This window comes from Blennius ocellaris (assembly GCF_963422515.1).
Source record: "Blennius ocellaris genome assembly, contig: SCAFFOLD_64, whole genome shotgun sequence".
In the NCBI taxonomy this organism is placed as follows: domain Eukaryota; kingdom Metazoa; phylum Chordata; class Actinopteri; order Blenniiformes; family Blenniidae; genus Blennius; species Blennius ocellaris.
In genome coordinates this window covers 251,133-278,961 of record NW_027662212.1, presented here as the reverse complement: position 1 = coordinate 278,961, position 27,829 = coordinate 251,133, and the positions used below count along the sequence as shown (strand labels likewise).

At 47.9% G+C, this 27,829-nt stretch overlaps 1 protein-coding gene across 1 annotated transcript; it reads right to left on the bottom strand.

Annotated features, from left to right (window-relative positions):
• Nucleotides 1-1,870: 1,870 nt before the first annotated feature.
• Nucleotides 1,871-27,154, bottom strand: LOC308148100 (transmembrane protein 170A-like; the record flags this gene model as incomplete). Its single annotated transcript, XM_080521532.1, is given in 4 exon segments — nucleotides 1,871-1,978; nucleotides 1,982-2,001; nucleotides 17,060-17,230; nucleotides 27,040-27,154. Coding segments are annotated over 4 exon segments (414 nt in total).
• Nucleotides 27,155-27,829: the final 675 nt, after the last annotated feature.

Sequence of the window (27,829 nt, the reverse complement as noted above, 5' to 3'; positions counted from 1 at the left end):
AGCCCTGATGTGTTGAGTGATCTGTGTCTGAGGTGTTAATAACAAGAATAGTAATGGTGTTCTGTGTATCCTGTCCACGGAGTACTGTAGGGTCAAACTGCACTGGAAAGGTTGTGTGTATCCTGTCCACGGAGTACTGTAGGGTCAAACTGCACTGGAAAGGTTGTGTGTATCCTGTCCACGGAGTACTGTAGGGTCAAACTGCACTGGAAAGGTTGTGTGTATCCTGTCCACGGAGTACTGTAGGGTCAAACTGCACTGGAAAGGTTGTGTGTATCCTGTCCACGGAGTACTGTAGAGTCAAACTGCACTGGAAAGGTTGTGTGTATCCTGTCCACGGAGTACTGTAGGGTCAAACTGCACTGGAAAGGTTGTGTGTATCCTGTCCACGGAGTACTGCAGGGTCAAACTGCACTGGAAAGGTTGTGTGTATCCTGTCCACGGAGTACTGCAGGGTCAAACTGCACTGGAAAGGTTGTGTGTATCCTGTCCACGGAGTACTGTAGGGTCAAACCGCACTGGAAAGGTTGTGTGTATCCTGTCCACGGAGTACTGCAGGGTCAAACCACACTGGAAAGGTTGTGTGTATCCTGTCCACGGAGTACTGCAGGGTCAAACCGCACTGGAAAGGTTGTGTGTATCCTGTCCACGGAGTACTTCAGGGTCAAACTGCACTAGAAAGGTTGTGTGTATCCTGTCCACGGAGTACTTCAGGGTCAAACTGCACTGGAAAGGTTGTGTGTATCCTGTCCACGGAGTACTGCAGGGTCAAACTGCACTGGAAAGATTGTGTGTATCCTGTCCACGGAGTACTGCAGGGTCAAACTGCACTGGAAAGGTTGTGTGTATCCTGTCCACGGAGTACTGTAGGGTCAAACTGCACTGGAAAGGTTGTGTGTGTCCTGTCCACGGAGTACTGCAAGGTCAAACTGCACTGGAAAGGTGTTTTTGGAAGAAGGCAGTGGACGTGTGCTCCTCACCTGCAAACACAAGCATCACACATGAAGACTTCAGGACTTTAATGACACGCTGCCCCCTTCCGGGCTGAACAAGGCAAGGCGGAGCAAGTCCTCCTGAAGAAACATGGGGGAGGAAAGTAGCAGCAAGACGCAGAGCAAAGGTAGGACATACAAAGTAAGGCATCAGGAGGAACAGTCTTCAAATGAGCATCATCCTCCTGTGGAACCCTGAAGGTCCAGCTGAAGGTCCAGCTGAAGGTCTGAAGGGCCAGTGGTCTAGCTGAAGGTCTAGCTGAAGGTCTGAAGGGCCAGTGGGCTAGCTGAAGGTCTAGCTGAAGGTCTGAAGGTCCAGTGGTCTAGCTGAAGGTCCAGCTGAAGGTCTGAAGGTCCAGTGGTCTGGCTGAAGGTCTAGCTGAAGGTCTGAAGGGCCAGTGGTCTCGCTGAAGGTCCAGCTGAAGGTCTGAAGGTCCAATGATCCAGCTGAAAGTCTGAAGGTCCAGTGGTCTTGCTGAAGGTCCAGCTGAAGGTCTGAAGGTCCAATGATCCAGCTGAAAGTCTAAAGGTCCAGTGGTCTTGCTGAAGGTCTAGCTGAAGGTCTGAAGGTCCAGTGGTCTAGCTGAAGGTCCAGCTGAAGGTCTGAAGGTCCAATGATCCAGCTGTCGGTCTGAAGGTCCAGTGGTCTAGCTGAAGGTCTAGCTGAAGGTCTGAAGGTCCAGTGGTCCAGCTGAAGGTCCGGTGGTCTTGCTGAAGGTCCAGCTGAAGGTCTGAAGGTCCAGTGGTCCAGCTGAAGGTCCGGTGGTCTAGCTGAAGGTCCAGGTGAAGGTCTAGCTGAAGTCCTGCTTCACCTGCTTCATCCTCAGTGGTCTCTCTGGTCCCATGTCCAAGACCCTTCCGGGGTCCAGGTCCTGGTGCTAAAGGGTGGCCAGGATTCTGAGGAAGGAGATGAGGAGGACGCAGAAGGACTGTCCAACTCCGTAGACCAGGGCCTCCAAGGAGATCATGGTCTTCCCTGCTGCTTGTTACACACCGGCTATGGCTGCACCTGCAAGACATCAGCATTAACACTGAGGGAGCAGCATGACCACTGAGAAACACCAGCATTAACACACAGAAAGAAAGCAGCATTAACGCAGAGAGACAGCAGAATTAACACACAGAGACAGCAGCATTAACACAGAGACAGCAGCACTACCACAGAGAGACAGCAGCATTAAGACACAGAGACAGCAGCATTAACACACAGACAGCAGCACTACCACAGAGAGACAGCAGCATTAACGCAGAGAGACAGCAGCATTAACACACAGAGACAGCAGCATTAACACAGAGACAGCAGCACTACCACAGAGAGACAGCAGCATTAACACACAGACAGCAGCACTACCACAGAGAGACAGCAGCATTAACACAGAGACAGCAGCATTAACACACAGAGACAGCAGCATAAACACAGAGACAGCAGCACTACCACAGAGAGACAGCAGCATTAACACAGAGACAGCAGCACTACCACAGAGAGACAGCAGCATTAACACAGAGACAGCAGCACTACCACAGAGAGACAGCAGCATTAACACAGAGACAGCAGCACTACCACAGAGATACAGCAGCATTAACACAGAGACAGCAGCACTACCACAGAGAGACAGCAGCATTAACACAGAGACAGCAGCACTACCACAGAGAGACAGCAGCATTAACACACAGAGACAGCAGCACCACCACAGAGAGACAGCAGCACTACCACAGAGAGACAGCAGCATTAACACAGAGAGACAGCAGCACTACCACAGAGAGACAGCAGCACTACCACAGAGAGACAGCAGCATTAACACAGAGACAGCAGCACTACCACAGAGAGACAGCAGCATTAACACACAGAGACAGCAGCACCACCACAGAGAGACAGCAGCACTACCACAGAGAGACAGCAGCATTAACACAGAGAGACAGCAGCACTACCACAGAGAGACAGCAGCACTACCACAGAGAGACAGCAGCATTAACACAGAGAGACAGCAGCATTAACACAGAGACAGCAGCACTACTACAGATAGACAGCAGCATTAACACAGAGAGATTGCAGCATGACCACAGAGAGACAGCAGCATTACCACAGAGAGACAGCAACATTAACACAGAGAGACAGCAGCATTAACACAGAGAGACAGCCGCATTACACAGAGAGACAGCAACATTAACACAGAGAGACAGCAGCATTAACACAGAGAGACAGCAGCATTACCACAGAGAGACAGCAGCATTAACACAGAGAGACAGCCGCATTAACACAGAGAGACAGCAGCATTACCACAGAGAGACAGCAGCATTAACACAGAGAGACAGCCGCATTAACACAGAGAGACAGCAGCATTAACACAGAGAGACAGCCGCATTAACACAGAGAGACAGCAACATTAACACACAGAGACAGCAGCATTAACACACAGAGACAGCAGCATTACCACAGAGAGACAGCAGCACTACCACAGAGAGACAGCAACATTAACACAGAGAGACAGCAGCATTAACACAGAGAGACAGCAGCATTAACACAGAGAGACAGCAACATTAACACAGAGAGACAGCAGCATTAACACAGAGAGACAGCAACATTAACACAGAGAGACAGCAGCATTAACACAGAGAGACAGCAGCATTAACACAGAGAGACAGCAGCACTACCACAGAGAGACAGCAACATTAACACAGAGAGACAGCAGCATTAACACAGAGAGACAGCAACATTAACACAGAGAGACAGCAGTACTACCACAGAGAGAAAGCAGCATTAACACAGAGAGACAGCAACATTAACACAGAGAGACAGCAGCACTACCACAGAGAGACAGCAACATTAACACAGAGAGACAGCCGCATTAACACAGAGAGACAGCAGCATTACCACAGAGAGACAGCAGCATTAACACAGAGAGACAGCCGCATTAACACAGAGAGACAGCAGCATTAACACAGAGAGACAGCCGCATTAACACAGAGAGACAGCAACATTAACACACAGAGACAGCAGCATTAACACACAGAGACAGCAGCATTACCACAGAGAGACAGCAGCACTACCACAGAGAGACAGCAACATTAACACAGAGAGACAGCAGCATTAACACAGAGAGACAGCAGCATTAACACAGAGAGACAGCAACATTAACACAGAGAGACAGCAGCATTAACACAGAGAGACAGCAACATTAACACAGAGAGACAGCAGCATTAACACAGAGAGACAGCAGCATTAACACAGAGAGACAGCAGCACTACCACAGAGAGACAGCAACATTAACACAGAGAGACAGCAGCATTAACACAGAGAGACAGCAACATTAACACAGAGAGACAGCAGTACTACCACAGAGAGACAGCAGCATTAACACAGAGAGTCAGCAACATTAACACAGAGAGACAGCAGCACTACCACAGAGAGACAGCAGCACTACCACAGAGAGACAGCAGCATTAACACAGAGAGACAGCAGCATTAACACAGAGACAGCAGCACTACTACAGATAGACAGCAGCATTAACACAGAGAGATTGCAGCATGACCACAGAGAGACAGCAGCATTACCACAGAGAGACAGCAACATTAACACAGAGAGACAGCAGCATTAACACAGAGAGACAGCCGCATTACACAGAGAGAAAGCAGCATTACCACAGAGAGACAGCAACATTAACACAGAGAGACAGCAGCATTAACACAGAGAGACAGCAGCATTACCACAGAGAGACAGCAGCATTAACACAGAGAGACAGCCGCATTAACACAGAGAGACAGCAGCATTACCACAGAGAGACAGCAGCATTAACACAGAGAGACAGTCGCATTAACACAGAGAGACAGCAGCATTAACACAGAGAGACAGCCGCATTAACACAGAGAGACAGCAACATTAACACACAGAGACAGCAGCATTAACACACAGAGACAGCAGCATTACCACAGAGAGACAGCAGCACTACCACAGAGAGACAGCAACATTAACACAGAGAGACAGCAGCATTAACACAGAGAGACAGCAGCATTAACACAGAGAGACAGCAACATTAACACAGAGAGACAGCAGCATTAACACAGAGAGACAGCAGCATTAACACAGAGAGACAGCAACATTAACACAGAGAGACAGCAGCATTAACACAGAGAGACAGCAGCATTAACACAGAGAGACAGCAGCACTACCACAGAGAGACAGCAACATTAACACAGAGAGACAGCAGCATTAACACAGAGAGACAGCAACATTAACACAGAGAGACAGCAGTACTACCACAGAGAGACAGCAGCATTAACACAGAGAGACAGCAACATTAACACAGAGAGACAGCAGCACTACCACAGAGAGACAGCAACATTAACACAGAGAGACAGCAGCACCACCACAGAGAGACAGCAGCATTAACACAGAGAGAGAGCAGCACTACCACAGAGAGAAAGCAGCATTAACACAGAGAGACAGCAACATTAACACAGAGAGACAGCAGCACTACCACAGAGAGACAGCAGCATTAACACAGAGACAGCAGCACTACCACAGAGAGACAGCAACATTAACACAGAGAGACAGCAACATTAACACAGAAATAGCAACATTAACACAGAGAGACAGCAACATTAACACATAGAGACAGCAGCATTAACACACAGAGACAGCAGCATTACCACAGAGAGACAGCAGCACTACCACAGAGAGACAGCAACATTAACACAGAGAGACAGCAGCATTAACACAGAGAGACAGCAGCATTAACACAGAGAGACAGCAACATTAACACAGAGAGACAGCAGCATTAACACAGAGAGACAGCAGCATTAACACAGAGAGACAGCAACATTAACACAGAGAGACAGCAGCATTAACACAGAGAGACAGCAGCATTAACACAGAGAGACAGCAGCACTACCACAGAGAGACAGCAACATTAACACAGAGAGACAGCAGCATTAACACAGAGAGACAGCAACATTAACACAGAGAGACAGCAGTACTACCACAGAGAGACAGCAGCATTAACACAGAGAGACAGCAACATTAACACAGAGAGACAGCAGCACTACCACAGAGAGACAGCAACATTAACACAGAGAGACAGCAGCACCACCACAGAGAGACAGCAGCATTAACACAGAGAGAGAGCAGCACTACCACAGAGAGAAAGCAGCATTAACACAGAGAGACAGCAACATTAACACAGAGAGACAGCAGCACTACCACAAAGAGACAGCAGCACTACCACAGAGAGACAGCAGCATTAACGCAGAGAGACAGCAGCATTAACACACAGAGACAGCAGCATTAACACAGAGACAGCAGCACTACCACAGAGAGACAGCAGCATTAACACACAGACAGCAGCACTACCACAGAGAGACAGCAGCATTAACACAGAGACAGCAGCATTAACACACAGAGACAGCAGCATAAACACAGAGACAGCAGCACTACCACAGAGAGACAGCAGCATTAACACAGAGACAGCAGCACTACCACAGAGAGACAGCAGCACTACCACAGAGAGACAGCAGCATTAACACACAGACAGTAGCACTACCACAGAGAGACAGCAGCATTAACACAGAGACAGCAGCATTAACACACAGAGACAGCAGCATAAACACAGAGACAGCAGCACTACCACAGAGAGACAGCAGCATTAACACAGAGACAGCAGCACTACCACAGAGAGACAGCAGCATTAACACAGAGACAGCAGCACTACCACAGAGAGACAGCAGCATTAACACAGAGACAGCAGCACTACCACAGAGAGACAGAAGCACTACCACAGAGAGACAGCAGCATTAACACAGAGACAGCAGCACTACCACAGAGATACAGCAGCATTAACACAGAGACAGCAGCACTACCACAGAGAGACAGCAGCATTAACACAGAGACAGCAGCACTACCACAGAGAGACAGCAGCATTAACACACAGAGACAGCAGCACCACCACAGAGAGACAGCAGCACTACCACAGAGAGACAGCAGCATTAACACAGAGAGACAGCAGCACTACCACAGAGAGACAGCAGCACTACCACAGAGAGACAGCAGCATTAACACAGAGACAGCAGCACTACCACAGAGAGACAGCAGCATTAACACACAGAGACAGCAGCACCACCACAGAGAGACAGCAGCACTACCACAGAGAGACAGCAGCATTAACACAGAGAGACAGCAGCACTACCACAGAGAGACAGCAGCACTACCACAGAGAGACAGCAGCATTAAGACACAGAGACAGCAGCATTAACACAGAGACAGCAGCACTACCACAGAGAGACAGCAGCATTAACACAGAGACAGCAGCATTAACACACAGAGACAGCAGCATAAACACAGAGACAGCAGCACTACCACAGAGAGACAGCAGCATTAACACAGAGACAGATGCACTACCACAGAGAGACAGCAGCATTAACACAGAGACAGCAGCACTACCACAGAGAGACAGCAGCATTAACAAAGAGACAGCAGCACTACCACAGAGAGACAGCAGCATTAACACAGAGACAGCAGCACTACCACAGAGAGACAGCAGCATTAACACAGAGACAGCAGCACTACCACAGAGAGACAGCAGCATTAACACAGAGACAGCAGCACTACCACAGAGAGACAGCAGCACTACCACAGAGAGACAGCAGCATTAACACAGAGACAGCAGCACTACCACAGAGAGACAGCAGCATTAACACAGAGACAGCAGCACTACCACAGAGAGACAGCAGCATTAACACAGAGACAGCAGCACTACCACAGAGAGACAGCAGCATTAACACAGAGACAGCAGCACTACCACAGAGAGACAGCAGCATTAACACAGAGACAGCAGCACTACCACAGAGAGACAGCAGCACTACCACAGAGAGACAGCAGCATTAACACAGAGACAGCAGCACTACCACAGAGATACAGCAGCATTAACACAGAGACAGCAGCACTACCACAGAGAGACAGCAGCATTAACACAGAGACAGCAGCACTACCACAGAGAGACAGCAGCATTAACACACAGAGACAGCAGCACTACCACAGAGAGACAGCAGCACTACCACAGAGAGACAGCAGCATTAACACAGAGACAGCAGCACTACCACAGAGAGACAGCAGCATTAACACAGAGACAGCAGCACTACCACAGAGAGACAGCAGCACTACCACAGAGATACAGCAGCATTAACACAGAGACAGCAGCACTACCACAGAGAGACAGCAGCATTAACACAGAGACAGCAGCACTACCACAGAGAGACAGCAGCATTAACACACAGAGACAGCAGCACTACCACAGAGAGACAGCAGCACTACCACAGAGAGACAGCAGCACTACCACAGAGAGACAGCAGCACTACCACAGGGAGACAGCAGCACTACCACAGAGAGACAGCAGCATTAACACAGAGAGACAGCAGCACTACCACAGAGAGACAGCAGCACTACCACAGAGAGACAGCAGCATTAACACAGAGACAGCAGCACTACCACAGAGAGAAAGCATCACTACCACAGAGAGACAGCAGCATTAACACAGAGAGACAGCAGCACTACCACAGAGAGACAGAAGCACTACCACAGAGAGACAGCAGCATTAACACAGAGACAGCAGCACTACCACAGAGAGACAGCAGCATTAACACACAGAGACAGCAGCACCACCACAGAGAGACAGCAGCACTACCACAGAGAGACAGCAGCATTAACACAGAGAGACAGCAGCACTACCACAGAGAGACAGCAGCATTAACACAGATAGACAGCAGCATTAACACAGAGAGACAGCCGCATTAACACAGAGAGACAGCAACATTAACACAGAGAGACAGCAGCATTAACACAGAGAGACAGCCGCATTAACACAGAGAGACAGCAACATTAACACACAGAGACAGCAGCATTACCACAGAGAGACAGCAGCATTAACACAGAGAGACAGCAGCACTACCACAAAGAGACAGCAGCACTACCACAGAGAGACAGCAGCATTAACACAGAGAGACAGCAGCACTACCACAGAGAGACAGCAGCATTAACACAGAGACAGCAGCACTACCACAGAGAAACAGCAACATTAACACAGAGATAGCAACATTAACACAGAGAGACAGCAACATTAACACAGAAATAGCAACATTAACACAGAGAGACAGCAGTACTACCACAGAGAGGCAGCAGCATTAACACAGAGACAGCAGCACCACCACAGAGAGACAGCAGCACTACCACAGAGAGACAGCAGCATTAACACAGAGACAGCAGCACTACCACAGAGAGACAGCAACATTAACACAGAGACAGCAGCACTACCACAGAGAGACAGCAGCATTAACACACAGAAACAGCAGCACCACCACAGAGAGACAGCATCACTACCACAGAGAGACAGCAGCATTAACACAGAGAGACAGCAGCACTACCACAGAGAGACAGCAGCACTACCACAGAGAGACAGCAGCATTAACACAGAGACAGCAGCACTACCACAGAGAGACAGCAGCATTAACACACAGAGACAGCAGCATTACCACAGAGAGACAGCAGCATTAACACAGAGAGACAGCAGCATTACCACAGAGAGACAGCAGCATTAACACACAGAGACAGCAGCACCACCACAGAGAGACAGCAGCACTAACACAGAGAGACAGCAGCACTACCACAGAGAGACAGCAGCACTACCACAGAGAGACAGCAGCATTAAGACACAGAGACAGCAGCATTAACACAGAGACAGCAGCACTACCACAGAGAGACAGCAGCATTAACACAGAGACAGCAGCATTTACACACAGAGACAGCAGCACTACCACAGAGAGACAGCAGCATTAACACAGAGACAGCAGCACTACCACAGAGAGACAGCAGCATTAACACAGAGACAGCAGCACTACCACAGAGAGACAGCAGCATTAACACAGAGACAGCAGCACTACCACAGAGAGACAGCAGCATTAACACAGAGACAGCAGCACTACCACAGAGAGACAGCAGCATTAACACAGAGACAGCAGCACTACCACAGAGAGACAGCAGCATTAACACACAGAAACAGCAGCACCACCACAGAGAGACAGCATCACTACCACAGAGAGACAGCAGCATTAACACAGAGAGACAGCAGCACTACCACAGAGAGACAGAAGCACTACCACAGAGAGACAGCAGCATTAACACAGAGACAGCAGCACTACCACAGAGAGACAGCAGCATTAACACACAGAGACAGCAGCACCACCACAGAGAGACAGCAGCACTACCACAGAGAGACAGCAGCATTAACACAGAGAGACAGCAGCACTACCACAGAGAGACAGCAGCATTAACACAGAGAGACAGCAGCATTAACACAGAGACAGCAGCACTACTACAGATAGACAGCAGCATTAACACAGAGAGATTGCAGCATGACCACAGAGAGACAGCAACATTAACACAGAGAGACAGCAACATTAACACACAGAGACAGCAGCATTACCACAGAGAGACAGCAGCATTAACACAGAGAGACAGCAGCATTACCACAGAGAGACAGCAGCATTACCACAGAGAGACAGCAACATTAACACAGAGAGACAGCAGCATTAACACAGAGAGACAGTCGCATTACACAGAGAGAAAGCAGCATTACCACAGAGAGACAGCAACATTAACACAGAGAGACAGCAGCATTAACACAGAGAGACAGCAGCATTACCACAGAGAGATAGCAGCATTAACACAGAGAGACAGCCGCATTAACACAGAGAGACAGCAGCATTACCACAGAGAGACAGCAGCATTAACACAGAGAGACAGCCGCATTAACACAGAGAGACAGCAGCATTAACACAGAGAGACAGCCGCATTAACACAGAGAGACAGCAACATTAACACACAGAGACAGCAGCATTACCACAGAGAGACAGCAGCATTAACACAGAGAGACAGCAGCACTACCACAAAGAGACATCAGCACTACCACAGAGAGACAGCAGCATTAACACAGAGAGACAGCAGCACTACCACAGAGAGACAGCAGCATTAACACAGAGAGACAGCAGCACTACCACAGAGAGACAGCAGCATTAACACAGAGAGACAGCAGCATTAACACAGAGAGACAGCAGCACTACCACAGAGAGACAGCAGCACTACCACAGAGAGACAGCAGCATTAACACAGAGACAGCAGCACTACCACAGAGAGACAGCAGCATTAACACACAGAGACAGCAGCACCACCACAGAGAGACAGCAGCACTACCACAGAGAGACAGCAGCATTAACACAGAGAGACAGCAGCACTACCACAGAGAGACAGCAGCATTAACACAGAGAGACAGCAGCATTAACACAGAGACAGCAGCACTACTACAGATAGACAGCAGCATTAACACAGAGAGATTGCAGCATGACCACAGAGAGACAGCAACATTAACACAGAGAGACAGCAACATTAACACACAGAGACAGCAGCATTACCACAGAGAGACAGCAGCATTAACACAGAGAGACAGCAGCATTACCACAGAGAGACAGCAGCATTACCACAGAGAGACAGCAACATTAACACAGAGAGACAGCAGCATTAACACAGAGAGACAGTCGCATTACACAGAGAGAAAGCAGCATTACCACAGAGAGACAGCAACATTAACACAGAGAGACAGCAGCATTAACACAGAGAGACAGCAGCATTACCACAGAGAGATAGCAGCATTAACACAGAGAGACAGCCGCATTAACACAGAGAGACAGCAGCATTACCACAGAGAGACAGCAGCATTAACACAGAGAGACAGCCGCATTAACACAGAGAGACAGCAGCATTAACACAGAGAGACAGCCGCATTAACACAGAGAGACAGCAACATTAACACACAGAGACAGCAGCATTACCACAGAGAGAAAGCAGCATTAACACAGAGAGACAGCAGCACTACCACAAAGAGACAGCAGCACTACCACAGAGAGACAGCAGCATTAACACAGAGAGACAGCAGCACTACCACAGAGAGACAGCAGCATTAACACAGAGACAGCAGCACTACCACAGAGAAACAGCAACATTAACACAGAGATAGCAACATTAACACAGAGAGACAGCAACATTAACACAGAAATAGCAACATTAACACAGAGAGACAGCAGTACTACCACAGAGAGGCAGCAGCATTAACACAGAGACAGCAGCACCACCACAGAGAGACAGCAGCACTACCACAGAGAGACAGCAGCATTAACACAGAGACAGCAGCACTACCACAGAGAGACAGCAGCATTAACACACAGAGACAGCAGCACTACCACAGAGAGACAGCAACATTAACACAGAGATAGCAACATTAACACAGAGAGACAGCAGCACTACCACAGAGAGACAGCAGCATTAACACAGAGAGACAGCAGCATTAACACAGAGACAGCAGCACTACTACAGATAGACAGCAGCATTAACACAGAGAGATTGCAGCATTACCACAGAGAGACAGCAACATTAACACAGAGAGACAGCAACATTAACACACAGAGACAGCAGCATTACCACAGAGAGACAGCAGCATTACCACAGAGAGACAGCAACATTAACACAGAGAGACAGCAGCATTACCACAGAGAGACAGCAACATTAACACAGAGAGACAGCCGCATTACACAGAGAGAAAGCAGCATTACCACAGAGAGACAGCAACATTAACACAGAGAGACAGCAGCATTAACACAGAGAGACAGCAGCATTACCACAGAGAGACAGCAGCATTAACACAGAGAGACAGCCGCATTAACACAGAGAGACAGCAGCATTACCACAGAGAGACAGCAGCATTAACACAGAGAGACAGCCGCATTAACACAGAGAGACAGCAGCATTAACACAGAGAGACAGCCGCATTAACACAGAGAGACAGCAACATTAACACACAGAGAGACAGCAGCATTAACACAGAGAGACAGCAGCATTAACACAGAGAGACAGCAGCATTAACACACAGAGACAGCAGCATTAACACACAGAGACAGCAGCATTACCACAGAGAGACAGCAGCACTACCAAAGAGAGACAGCAGCATTAACACACAGAGACAGCAGCACTACCAAAGAGAGACAGCAGCATTAACACAGAGAGACAGCAGCACTACCACAAAGAGACAGAAGCACTACCACAGAGAGACAGCAGCATTAACACAGAGAGACAGCAGCATTAACACAGAGACAGCCACATTAACACAGAGAGACAGCAGCATTAACACAGAGACAGCAACATTAACACAGAGAGACAGCAGCACTACCACAGAGAGACAGCAACATTAACACAGAGAGACAGCAGCATTAACACAGAGACAGCAGCATTAATTCAGAGAGACAGCAGCACTACCACAGAGAGACAGCAGCATTAACACAGAGACACAGCAGCATTAACACAGAGACAGCAGCACTACCACAGAGAGACAGCAACACTACCACAGAGAGACGGCAACATTAACACAGAGACAGCAACATTAACACAGAGAGACAGCAGCATTAACACAGAGATAGCAACATTAACACAGAAATAGCAACATTAACACAGAGAGACAGCAGTACTACCACAGAGAGACAGCAGCATTAACACAGAGACAGCAGCATTAACACAGAGAGACAGCCGCATTAACACAGAGAGACAGCAACATTAACACACAGAGACAGCAGCATTACCACAGAGAGACAGCAGCATTAACACAGAGATAGCAACATTAACACAGAAATAGCAACATTAACACAGAGAGACAGCAGTACTACCACAGAGAGACAGCAGCATTAACACAGAGAGACAGCAGCATTAACACAGAGATAGCAACATTAACACAGAAATAGCAACATTAACACAGAGAGACAGCAGTACTACCACAGAGAGACAGCAGCATTAACACAGAGACAGCAGCATTAACACAGAGAGACAGCAGTACTACCACAGAGAGAGAGCAACATTAACACAGAGATAGCAGCATTAACAGAGACAGCAGCATTATGGTGCAGTGGTACAGTGCAAACAGTTTTTTTGTCAAAAATAATCAACATTTGATGCAGTTTGCATGAGCAGAGTTCTCAGAACAAACACGTTCTGCTCGTTCTTCCTAGAGTGACTGTAAACAAAGGCATTGCTCCAACAACAGACTGTAAACAAATGCATTGTAGCAACAACAACAGACTGTAAACAAAGGCATTGCTCCAACAACAGACTGTAAACAAAGGCATTGCAGCAACAACAGACTGTAAACAAAGGCATTGCTCCAACAACAGACTGTAAACAAGTGCATTGTAGCAACAACAACAGACTGTAAACAAAGGCATTGCTCCAACAACAGACTGTAAACAAATGCATTGTAGCAACAACAACAGACTGTAAACAAATGCATTGCAGCAACAACAACAGACTGTAAACAAATACATTGTAGCAACAACAACAGACTGTAAACAAAGGCATTGCAGCAACAACAACAGACTGTAAACAAAGGCATTGCAACAACAACAACACAAAGGCATTGCTCCAACAACAGACTGTAAACAAATGCATTGTAGCAACAACAACAGACTGTAAACAAAGGCATTGCTCCAACAACAGACTGTAAACAAATGCATTGTAGCAACAACAACAGACTGTAAACAAATACATTGTAGCAACAACAACATACTGTAAACAAATGCATTGTAGCAACAACAACAGACTGTAAACAAATGCATTGCAGCAACAACAACAGACTGTAAACAAAGTCATTGCAGCAACAACAACAGACTGTAAACAAAGGCATTGCAGCAACAACAACAGACTGTAAACAAATGCATTGTAGCAACAACAACAGACTGTAAACAAATGCATTGCAGCAACAACAACAGACTGTAAACAAAGGCATTGCAGCAACAACAACAGACTGTAAACAAAGGCATTGCAGCAACAACAACACAAAGGCATTGCTCCAACAACAGACTGTAAACAAATGCATTGTAGCAACAACAACAGACTGTAAACAAATGCATTGTAGCAACAACAACAGACTGTAAACAAATACATTGTAGCAACAACAACAGACTGTAAACAAATGCATTGCAGCAACAACAACAGACTGTAAACAAAGGCATTGCAGCAACAACAACAGACTGTAAACAAAGGCATTGCAGCAACAACAACACAAAGGCATTGCTCCAACAACAGACTGTAAACAAATGCATTGTAGCAACAACAACAGACTGTAAACAAATGCATTGCAGCAACAACAACAGACTGTAAACAAAGTCATTGCAGCAACAACAACAGACTGTAAACAAAGGCATTGCAGCAAAAACAACAGACTGTAAACAAAGGCATTGCAGCAACAACAACAGACTGTAAACAAAGGCATTGCAGCAACAACAACAGACTGTAAACAAAGGCATTGAAGCAACAACAACAGACTGTAAACAAAGGCATTGCAGCAATAACAACAGACTGTAAACAGAGGCATTGCAGCAATAACAACAGACTGTAAACAAAGGCATTGCAGCAAGAACAACAGAGTGTAAACAAAGGCATTGCAGCAACAACAACAGATTGTAAACAAAGGCATTGCAGCAACAAAAGACTGTAAACAAAGGCATTGTAGCAACAACAACAGACTGTAAACAAAGGCATTGCAGCAATAACAACAGACTGTAAACAAAGGCATTGCAGCAACAACAGACTGTAAACAAAGGCATTGCAGCAACAACAACAGACTGTAAACAAAGGCATTGCAGCAACAACAACAGGGTGTAAACAAAGGCATTGCAGCAACAACAACAGACTGTAAACAAAGGCATTGCAGCAACAACAACAGACTGTAAACAAAGGCATTGCAGCAACAACAGACTGTAAACAAAGGCATTGCAGCAACAACAACAGAGTGTAAACAAAGGCATTGCAGCAACAACAACAGACTGTAAACAAAGGCATTGCAGCAACAACAACAGGCTGTAAACAAAGGCATTGCAGCAACAACAACAGACTGTAAACAAAGGCATTGCAGCAACAACAGACTGTAAACAAAGGCATTGCAGCAACAACAACAGACAGTAAACAAAGGCATTGCAGCAACAACAACACAAAGGCATTGCTCCAACAACAGACTGTAAACAAATGCATTGTAGCAACAACAACAGACTGTAAACAAATGCATTGCAGCAACAACAACAGACTGTAAACAAAGTCATTGCAGCAACAACAACAGACTGTAAACAAAGGCATTGCAGCAAAAACAACAGACTGTAAACAAAGGCATTGCAGCAACAACAACAGACTGTAAACAAAGGCATTGCAGCAACAACAACAGACTGTAAACAAAGGCATTGCAGCAACAACAACAGACTGTAAACAAAGGCATTGAAGCAACAACAACAGACTGTAAACAGAGGCATTGCAGCAATAACAACAGACTGTAAACAAAGGCATTGCAGCAAGAACAACAGAGTGTAAACAAAGGCATTGCAGCAACAACAACATATTGTAAACAAAGGCATTGCAGCAACAAAAGACTGTAAACAAAGGCATTGTAGCAACAACAACAGACTGTAAACAAAGGCATTGCAGCAATAACAACAGACTGTAAACAAAGGCATTGCAGCAACAACAACAGACTGTAAACAAAGGCATTGCAGCAACAACAACAGGGTGTAAACAAAGGCATTGCAGCAACAACAACAGACTGTAAACAAAGGCATTGCAGCAACAACAACAGGCTGTAAACAAAGGCATTGCAGCAACAACAGACTGTAAACAAAGGCATTGCAGCAACAACAACAGAGTGTAAACAAAGGCATTGCAGCAACAACAACAGACTGTAAACAAAGGCATTGCAGCAACAACAACAGGCTGTAAACAAAGGCATTGCAGCAACAACAACAGACTGTAAACAAAGGCATTGCAGCAACAACAGACTGTAAACAAAGGCATTGCAGCAACAACAACAGACAGTAAACAAAGGCATTGCAGCAACAACAACAGACAGTAAACAAAGGCATTGCAGCAACAACAACAGACAGTAAACAAAGGCATTGCAGCAACAACAGCAGCCTGGTCCATTCATCATCCACCCGTTCAGACTTACTGGTGAGGACTCCGCCCAGCAGGGGTCCCACGAAGCCCATGAGCAGGACAGCGATGGGCAGGAAGCGAGCCACTTTGTGGCGGCGCAGCGTGGCAAGGCAGAGCAAGGCAGCCGGCAGGTGGAACACCAGCGACGACACGGTGGCCCACAGGAACACTCCGTACCACATCTCTGTCCACACACACACACACACACACACACACACACACACACACACACACACACACACACACACACACACACACACACACACACACACACACACACACACATAGCAGCGTCAGGCCACCTGCCTCACCTGGACCACCTGCCTCACCTGGACCACCTGGACCACCTGCCTCACCTGGACCACCAGCCTCACCTGGACCACCTGGACCACCAGCCTCACCTGGACCACCTGGACCACCTGCCTCACCTGGACCACCTGCCTCACCTGGACCACCAGCCTCACCTGGACCACCTGGACCACCCCTCCACTGCTGCAGGTCTGTTGTCCTCATCAGAAGCTTCACATGATTTTCAGCACAAAAGGACGATTCTTCTCCAAAAGAACAAGAAAGTTCTGCTCAACTAAATGACGTTGGGTCCGTTTCACGAAGCAGGTTTAAGGATTACCCCAGGTTATTGAACATCGAGTTGAGGGAAATGCGGGATTTTCCGTTTCACAAAGGGAGGTAACTCAAACCGGAGGAAGCGGGGTAACTCAAGCCTGTTTCACGAAGCGGTATAACGTCAACTCCCGGTCAGTTACCGGGGCAACAGACACTCTAGAACTAACCTGGTCGGGAGCAGGTTTTTGTCAGTGAACATGGAGTTTTGCTCTGGCTCCGCCCCCTTTCAGACTGGCACGGGATTTCATTTCCTCATTCAGCGGGGGAGTTTTGGTGAAACAGTTCTGCAGTGCCTTATTCCCGAGGCAAATTAGACGTCAACTTTATTCCCTCAATATGGAATGTGCTTTTGATAATGATCCGATTGATGAAGGCGCAGCATTACTTCGCCGAGAATTTCATATTCGCAGATAATATTCGCATCATCAGACCGCGCATAGATGTACTGGCATTTGCAGACACCTTCCTTTTTGAGCGGTACCGTTTTACTGCCGAGACCATTATGTACATCCACAGTTTAATCGCTCTGTACATTAGCAACATCACCAGCTGAGCCTTGCCCTGACGTCATAGCAGATATTGTGTGTTGTGCTGCGTTTCCTCGTAAATGGCAGAGCTGTCAGAGACACCATATGCCATCATCACTTCGGGGTCTGATCACCACCACCACCACCAAATAAAGACATGATGCACAATTCATTTGGTCTTTTTTATTTCCTACAAATACAAGCGCTAGTTTAGTTAATGTAGTTAGTAGTTAGCATAATTCACCTGGGGCTGTACACCCACCCTTAACTTGTGCTCCAGTGTTTTCCATCTTCTGGAGCAGGTGGAGTCTATAGATCTGTTTTACAGATAACTGGGAGGACATAAGGAGGACACTCAATTATTACAGTTGGACATGAATTCCACAGAATGAACCTCTGGTGTTTACTGAACATCTGTCTCACTGTCAGTCCCTGCAGTGGATGTTGAGGTACCCTCCTGCTGCTGCCCAGCCAGGCCCTGTTAAAAATACTGTGTCAATACTTCAGTGTAGACAAAATATCACTCTTTATTCCACCATAATGTTTCAGAAATGTAAACGGGATGAGAACTATCATACCTCTACAGGCCTTTGTGGATCCTCCTCTGTAAAGGCAGCAGACAGGGTTTCCTGTACTCTTCATCATAGATGAATATGTTTCAGTATATTTAAACTACCATTTTGTGTAGTTTTGCCTACTGAGTGTTGCCTACTTACAAGGTCTGTTGTGGCATGAGGGGGTCCAGCAGGCAGAGAGCACCATCACAATCTGTTTGGGTGACAAAAAAAAGACATGATGGGGAAATAAAGATGAACAAAAGGAGGCTTAAAGAGATATATAGGCCTCGGCATATTATATATTATGAAGGAAGTGGCATCTTGAGGGGTGAGCTCTGAAGAGGAGCTCCTCCAGGGATTCCCTCAGCCACTGGCCTCCCAACATTCTGGCTTAGGGCTCCTCTGCCTCTGTTAAAGGTGGAGGTGCTGGGCCTCCACCCGTTTTACAGGCATCTGCCTTCTTTCTGTTGGCTGAGTAAAGTCTGTCTTAGTTTAGCCTTAGTTATTTGACAGCACATGATATGGGTGAGAAGACATTTATGTGTTTGAAAACAGCATTATGTTGGAATAAAACACCTGCACAGTCCAATGGCCACTTGATATTTACTGTACAATGTCACACATGATCGACATTACGTTAAGAAATGTATTGATTAACAATTAAATTGGCAGCGGTCTTACCCGATTGGACAATGTTTTTATATTTCACTTTCAGCTGCTGCCAAGAGCGCTTCTCCCCCGCGGAATTGCACCCAAAAGAAATAAATTAATAAGCTCCCATCAAGCAGTATTCCCTTGCAATAATGTTGCGATGACAAAGACGTTTGAACTTACGCATTCACTTGAGCAGCAATCTTCTTCCACGCCGCCTCCCTCTCTTTAGCAGCCGCTGCGCTGTTGCATTTTTTTTTTTTAATATGTTCATATTCGCCATATGATCGGATCAATACTTCCTGCTCCACTGGCGTCAAAAACTCCGCCCTCCGCGTCTCAGTTGTCATGGTGACTCGTTGAATCGGGGCTCCATTGATGCGGTCTTTTTAGAGTCGTGGTGCACGCGCTTGACTCCAGGTGAAACTACTCCGAGTTCATCAAACTGATCAAAATCCGGCGTCGTGAAACCCGAAAACTCCGCGTTTTCTGTCTCAGTCTAACTCAATTCAGAGCTCGGTGTTAAGCCCATGGCTTCTTAAACCTGCTTCGTGAAACGGACCCGTCATTTCCTTCGTCCAGCTCTTCTGGAAGAACTCATTCGTCTGCTGAACCCTGTAGGAGCTGCTCTGCTGAGCCCTGTAGAAGCTGCTCTGCTGAACCCTGTAGAAGCTGCTCTGCTGAGCCCTGTAGGAGCTGCTCTGCTGAACCCTGTAGAAGCTGCTCTGCTGAACCCTGTAGAAGCTGCTCTGCTGAACCCTGTAGGAGCTGCTCTGCAGGGACCCTTGGACCTGTGAACAACTTATCTTTCACTAAAATTAAATCTATTCAGATTTGAATTCTTTATATTTGGTCTGAGGTGAAATTGATGAAAATTAACTGAATCAGTCCAACTAGTAATTTATGGTTGAATGTTGAACTGGCTGATGTTTCTCTCATGAGAGGAAGAAAGGAACTGTTCATAATGATCTTCTTGTCACGGCTGGGGGCCGGCGTGTGGAGTGTCCTGAACCCAAAAGCAGACCTCAAGCAGAAAGTTGTTTGCAAACAGTAAATGTTTTATTGAGGGAACAGGGAAAGGGGAGCTGGAACGGTGACGGGACCCGGGTAACTCCGGGGAGCCTCTTGGAACCGGGACGTGACCCGGGGGAATCTCAGGGGGGCCTCTTCCCACATGGAAAGAACCTATATGAGGATATATTGTCAGGATTGGTGGTGAACAGGATTCAAACGCCAACTAGTCCGGGATGTAATTTGAAAATAAAGTTTATTTTAAGTCGCTCCAACGGGGCGGCAGTCCGTGGCGAGGGATCGGGAAGCAGAGGCGGACGTCACGGAGACGGGGTCTTCCCAGGAGGGCAGAGCGGCGCACACCGGGACTGGACGGGAGAACAAACGGAGGTCAGAATACTGAGCTGCTTCCACACAAGAAGCGAACAAACACAAAACAATAATCACGAGGGGCAGAGTCTAGGTACCGCAGAGTAAACGTAACGATCTTGCAATGAGAGCCTGGGATCCCGGTCCTTAAATACTGGCTTCCCTCATTCACTTCAGGTGTGCGTCCTGCTCCGTCCGCTCCGCCTACACTCACACACGCCCACACACACACACACACAAAACAACAACACAGTAGGAGACCTGCACGGGTTGTGACAGTACCCCCCACTTAACGGACGCCTCCTGGCGTCCTACCCGGCTTATCCGGATGCTCCCGGTAGAAGTCGGTCAGCAGACTCCGATCCAGGATGTGACCCCGCGGTACCCATGACCGTTCCTCAGGACCGTAACCCTCCCAATCCATGAGGAACTGGAACCCCCTGCCCCGGCGACGAACATCCAAGATCTTGTTGACTGTGTAGGCCGGGTGGTTGTCAATGAGCAGGGGGGGTGGCGGGGGCTCGGTGGAGGGGCTAAGAGGGCTGGAGTGGACTGGTTTCAGTAGCGAGACATGGAACGTTGGATGTATCCTTAAGGACGCCGGCAGTTTCAGCCTCACCGCCGCCGGATTGATGATCTCCTCGATCTCAAAGGGCCCAATGAAACGAGGCGCCAGCTTGCGGGACTCTACCTGGAGTGGAAGGTCGCGGGAGGAGAGCCATACCTTCTGACCCGGGTGATACACGGGAGCTGAAGACCTTCGACGGTCCGCCAGTCTCTTATTGCGGGAAGATGAACGCACCAAGGCGGCCCTCGCCTCCTTCCAAACCCGCCGGCAGCGTCGAAGGTGGGCTTGCACCGAGGGCACGGCAACATCCTCCTCCTGGGTGGGGAACAGGGGGGGTTGGTAGCCGAGGGCCACCATAAACGGGGACATACCAGTGGCCGAGCAGGTGAGGGAATTATGGGCATACTCCACCCATGGCAACTGCGAGCTCCAGGAGGATGGGTGCCGAGCCGTCACACACCGCAGTGCCGTCTCCAGGTCTTGGTTGGCCCTCTCCGTCTGACCATTAGTCTGGGGGTGATACCCTGAGGAGAGGCTGGGAGAAGTTCCAAGAGCTCTGCAGAATGCCTTCCAGACCTGGGACGTGAACTGCGGGCCTCGGTCCGACACCACATCCTGGGGGATCCCGTGCAGCCGGTACACCTCCCTGACCAGCAGATCAGCCGTCTCCGTCGCCGTGGGTAATTTAGGAAGGGGGACAAAGTGCACAGCCTTTGAAAAGCGATCCACAACAGTCATTATCACTGTGTTACCTTCAGACGGGGGGAGACCGGTAACAAAGTCGACAGCAATGTGGGACCAGGGTCGACTCGGGATGGGCAAGGGACGGAGCAGCCCTGCAGGCGGTTGGTGGGATGCCTTGCTTCGGGCACAGACGGTGCACGCAGCCACAAACGTCTGGGCATCCCGGGACATGGAGGGCCACCAGAAACGTTGCCTCAGGAAAGACAGGGTTCGCTGGGAGCCTGGATGGCAGGTTAATTTGGAAGAATGGCCCCACTGCAGAACCCTAGACCTCATAGGCTCAGGAACAAAGAGACAGTTCTCCGGCCCATTACCCGGATCGGGATGGGTGAGTAGGGCTTGTCTGACCTGATCTTCGATGTCCCAGGAGGCAGATGCGACCATGCAGGTGGAGGGAAGTATATCCTCTGGTTCCCCCTCAGTCCTCTCAATGGTGGTCTGCCGGGACAGGGCGTCGGGCTTCGTGTTCCTGGAGCCTGGCCGGTAGGTAAGGGTAAAGTTAAACCGACCCAGAAACAATGCCCAGCGTGCCTGCCGGGAGTTTAGTCGTTTGGCAGACTGAAGGTATGACAAATTCTTGTGGTCAGTCCAGACCACAAATGTTTGGGGGGCTCCCTCCAGCCAGTGTCTCCATTCCTCCAATGCCAGTACAACTGCCAGCAACTCCCGGTTACCGACATCATAATTCCGTTCAGCCGGAGTCAGGCGTCGCGAAAAGAAGGCGCAGGGGTGAGTCTTGGAGTCCTCGGCACGCTGGGATAACACCGCTCCAACGCCAGTGTCCGAGGCGTCGACCTCTACGATGAGCTGCTTGGTGGGATCAGGATGACACAGCACCGGGGCCTGCGTGAACAGCTCCTTCAGGGTGCTGAACGCCTGTTCAGCTGCCTGTGTCCACTGAAAACGGGTTGAGGTGGACGTGAGTTGCGTGAGAGGGGCTGCAACCTTACTGTAGTTCCTGATGAATCGTCGGTAGAAGTTGGAAAACCCGAGAAACCGCTGCAGCTGTTTACGGGTAGTTGGTCTGGGCCAGTCCACCACCGCTTGGACCTTGGCTGGATCCGCTTTCACCTGTCCCCGTTCGATGATGTACCCCAAGAAGCTCACAGAGGTCGCATGGAGGACACACTTCTCCGCCTTCACAAATAGCCGATTCTCCAGAAGACGCTGGAGCACTGCCCGGACGTGAAGAACATGCTCCTCCTGGCTGCGAGAGAATATCAAAATGTCATCCAAATATACAAATATACACTGGTTCAACATGTCCCGCAACACATCGTTGACCAGGTGCTGGAATACTGCAGGAGCATTTGTGAGTCCAAAAGGCATAACTAAGTATTCAAAGTGCCCGAGGGGAGTCTTAAACGCCGTCTTCCACTCATCTCCCTCGCGGATCCGAATGAGGTGATAGGCGTTCGGGAGGTCAAGCTTGGAAAACACGGTAGCTTCATGGAGGGGCTGGAAAGCAGAGTCCATTAGCGGTAGGGGGTATTTGTTCTTGACCGTTATATTGTTCAGTCCTCTATAGTCAATGCATGGCCGTAACGTACCGTCTTTCTTGGCAACAAAAAAGAACCCGGCCCCCACGGGAGACGATGAGGGACGGATCAGGCCAGCAGCGAGGGACTCGTGGATGTACCTCTCCATGGTTTCTCTCTCGGGGCGGGACACATTATACAGGCGACTGGAGGGAAGGGGCGCCCCCGGGAGAAGCTCAATGGCGCAATCATATGGTCGGTGAGGGGGAAGGGAGGTAGCTCGCTGTTTACTGAATACCTCCCTTAGGTGGTGATACTCAGGAGGAACGGAACCCAGATCGATCTTCTCCTGGTTGGTGGAGGGGGGTGTTGGGGGGCGTCCTGGAGCCGACTGGAGACAGTGAGTGTGGCAAGATCGTTCTGTCAGGATTGGTGGTGAACAGGATTCAAACGCCAACTAGTCCGGGATGTAATTTGAAAATAAAGTTTATTTTAAGTCGCTCCAACGGGGCGGCAGTCCGTGGCGAGGGATCGGGAAGCAGAGGCGGACGTCACGGAGACGGGGTCTTCCCAGGAGGGCAGAGCGGCGCAGACCGGGACTGGACGGGAGAACAAACGGAGGTCAGAATACTGAGCTGCTTCCACACAAGAAGCGAACAAACACAAAACAATAATCACGAGGGGCAGAGTCTAGGTACCGCAGAGTAAACGTAACGATCTTGCAATGAGAGCCTGGGATCCCGGTCCTTAAATACTGGCTTCCCTCATTCACTTCAGGTGTGCGTCCTGCTCCGTCCGCTCCGCCTACACTCACACACGCCCACACACACACACACAAAACAACAACACAGTAGGAGACCTGCACGGGTTGTGACATATATGCACATATATGAAACCTATATGCAGCATATATGCACATATATGACAATATATATGCTGTATATATGCACATATATGCACATATATGACAATATATATGCTGCATATATGCACATAAATGCTGCATATATGCACATAAATGCTGCATATATGCACATATATGACCATATATATGCTGCATATATGCAGCATATATGCACATAAATGCTGCATATATGCACATATATGACCATGTATATGCTACATATATGCACATATATGCTGCATATATGCACATAAATGCTGCATATATGCACATATATGACAATGTATGGGCTGCATATATGCACATATATGACAATATATGCTGCATATATGCACATATATGCTGCATATATGACCATATATATGCTGCATATATGCACATATATGCTGCATATATGCACATAAATGCTGCATATATGCACATATTTGACAATATATGGGCTGCATATATGCACATATATGACCATATATATGCTCCATATATGCACATATATGACAATATATATGCTGCATATGTGCACATATATGCACATATATGCTGCATATATGCACATATATGACAATATATATGACAATATATATGCTGCATATATGGAAAGTCCCACATGGACAGAACCTATATAAACATATATGTTTTAATATAGGTTTTGATATAGGTTTTGAATATATGTGACACGTATAAAATTGGCCATTTTCCTATATTTTATGCACATCTATGGACCTATATGCACAGATAGGTACATATTTTTAGATATATATATATATAGCTCAGGTGGCAAGGCAACAGACTGGTGCACGGGAGACCCTGGTTCGATTCCCGCTAGGGTCACTGAGCAAATAACAGCATCCGGTGTGGGCCCACATGGAAAGAACCTATATAAAGGTTAGGATATATGTGACATATATAAAATTGGCCATTTTCCTATATTTTATGTACATATATGTGTGCATACATGGGCACATATAGGTGTGCATATATGCGCATATAGGTGTGCATATATGGGAACATATAGGTGTGCATATAGGTGTGCATATATGGGCACATATAGGTTTGCATATATTGGAACATATAGGTGTGCATATATGCACATATAGGTTTGGAATATATGTGACATATATAAAATTGGTCGTTTTCCTATATGTTATGTACATATATGTGTGCATACATGCGCATATAGGTTTGGCATATATGTCAAATATATAAAATTGGCCGTTTTCCTATATGTTATATACATATATGGGTGCATACATGCGCACCTATATGTACATATATGTACATATATGTATATAACATATAGGAAAACGGCCAATTTTATATATGTCACATATATGCCAAACCTATATTAAAACATATATGTTTATATAGGTTCTTTCCATGTGGGTTGGAACCGGTACGGGACCCGGGGGAATCTCAGGGGGGCCTCTTGGAACCGGGACGGGACCCGGGGGAATCTCAGGGGGGCCTCTTGGAACCGGGACGGGACCCGGGGGAATCTCTGGGGGGGGCCTCTTGGAACCGGGACGGGACCCGGGGGAATCTCAGGGGGGCCTCTTGGAACCGGGACGGGACCCGGGGTAATCTCTGGGGGGGGCCTCTTGGAACCTGGACGGGACCCGGGGGAATCTCAGGGGGGCCTCTTGGAACCCGGACGGGACCCGGGGGAATCTCAGGGGGGCCTCTTGGAACCCGGACGGGACCCGGGGGAATCTCAGGGGGGCCTCTTGGAACCCGGACGGGACCCGGGGGAATCTCTGGGGGGGGCCTCTTGGAACCGGGATAGGACCCGGGGGAATCTCTGGGGGGCCTCTTGGAACCGGGATGGGACCCGGGGGAACTTCTTGGAGCCGGGACGGGACCCGGGGAATCTCTGGGGGGCCTTCTTGGAACCGGGACGGGACCCGGGGAGACCTCTTGGAACCGGCGTCGGAACAGGAACGGGAACGGGAACCACCCCGGGGAGGACACTCACTCCCCGGGGAGGACAACACCGACTCACCTCCACACGGAGTGAAGACTAGGCAATCCTCTGGCACCGGACCCACCTCCCTGCAGGGCTTAAGACTGCTTGACAATCAATTAGCTGATTGCCTGCAGGAGTGCCAGAGAGGATCCGGTGCTGGAGCGAGGTGTGTGACTCCTGACACTTCTTACATTATAAAGTCTGTAATCATCACAACTGATAGCTCAAGCGCATTAAATTGTCATTCATCTAAAACCATGTTATTTTCATCAAATAATTCAGACTCAACCCCTGAAGGAAGCAGTCTCGGTCCAGCTACACATGGAAACTGTTTTCTTACAGCACTGCTGGAAAGGCACAGAAAAGAAATCTGAAATGATGAAGTAAGGTTCAACATTACGCTGAAAAGCGGAACTGATAAAGTGTCCAGGTGAAGCAAAATGCTAACTAGCTTAGCACATTACAAAGGAAATACGTTTAAACAAGCTTCATCTTGTAACTGTACCAAACTGTTCACACACGAAGCCTTTTAACTCACAACAGCAGTAAAAACAAACGTTTATTTAGCCTAAAAAACAATATTAAAGACATTATCGTCACCTGAGAAGTCGCTAAGAGACGTGTTGTTTCCTTGGTTCGTGTCGTTTGTCCTCGGCACAAAGTTCAAATCTGGAATCTGCTTGAAAAAGCCAGTCTCCTGATATTTGTCCTGCATGTCTGTAACTGTTTCCACAACAGAAGAGAGATATGAATCTATGAATCTGCGTCTTTCTTCCACCTGAAGCGGAGCAGCATCGACCCAACTGAGCTAGCTGTAAACACGGTGACGTCAGGACGCTGGATCCCGGTGACCGCCATCTTGGATGGGTCTACAATAGACAATATACAGAGAAGCTTCATTGACTCACGCCGCCGATCGTAGCTGACGTAACAGAACGACACCATCTTGGATAGGTCACGCTGCGCCTCCAGTACATTGGTTTTCTACTGAGGAAGGTGTCGTCCAACTATAATCACCACTCGCCGAAATTTCACACACGAAAAGTATGTGCTTTTACGTTGAAATAATTTGTTTTATCCTTCTTTACAAAGACTGACATGTCATTAATAAATGTGTAAATTAAGAAACTGATCATTTGGAGTAGTTTCTCGCTCATACACGTGGAAACACCAATAACACATATATTCACATATTTGTTTTTGTGAGCAAAATATATTGCCAAATCTACTGTACCCAAATATACTCAATGCTGATTTGCAAAGAAAATAAATGTCCAGATCATGACTTGTGTGTGGCTTCATTCCTGAGTGCTTGAAACGATCTTAAAGTCTGCTCCACACTCACACTTTTAACACCCAACCTAACGGTATTCAACACTGGAGTTCCGGT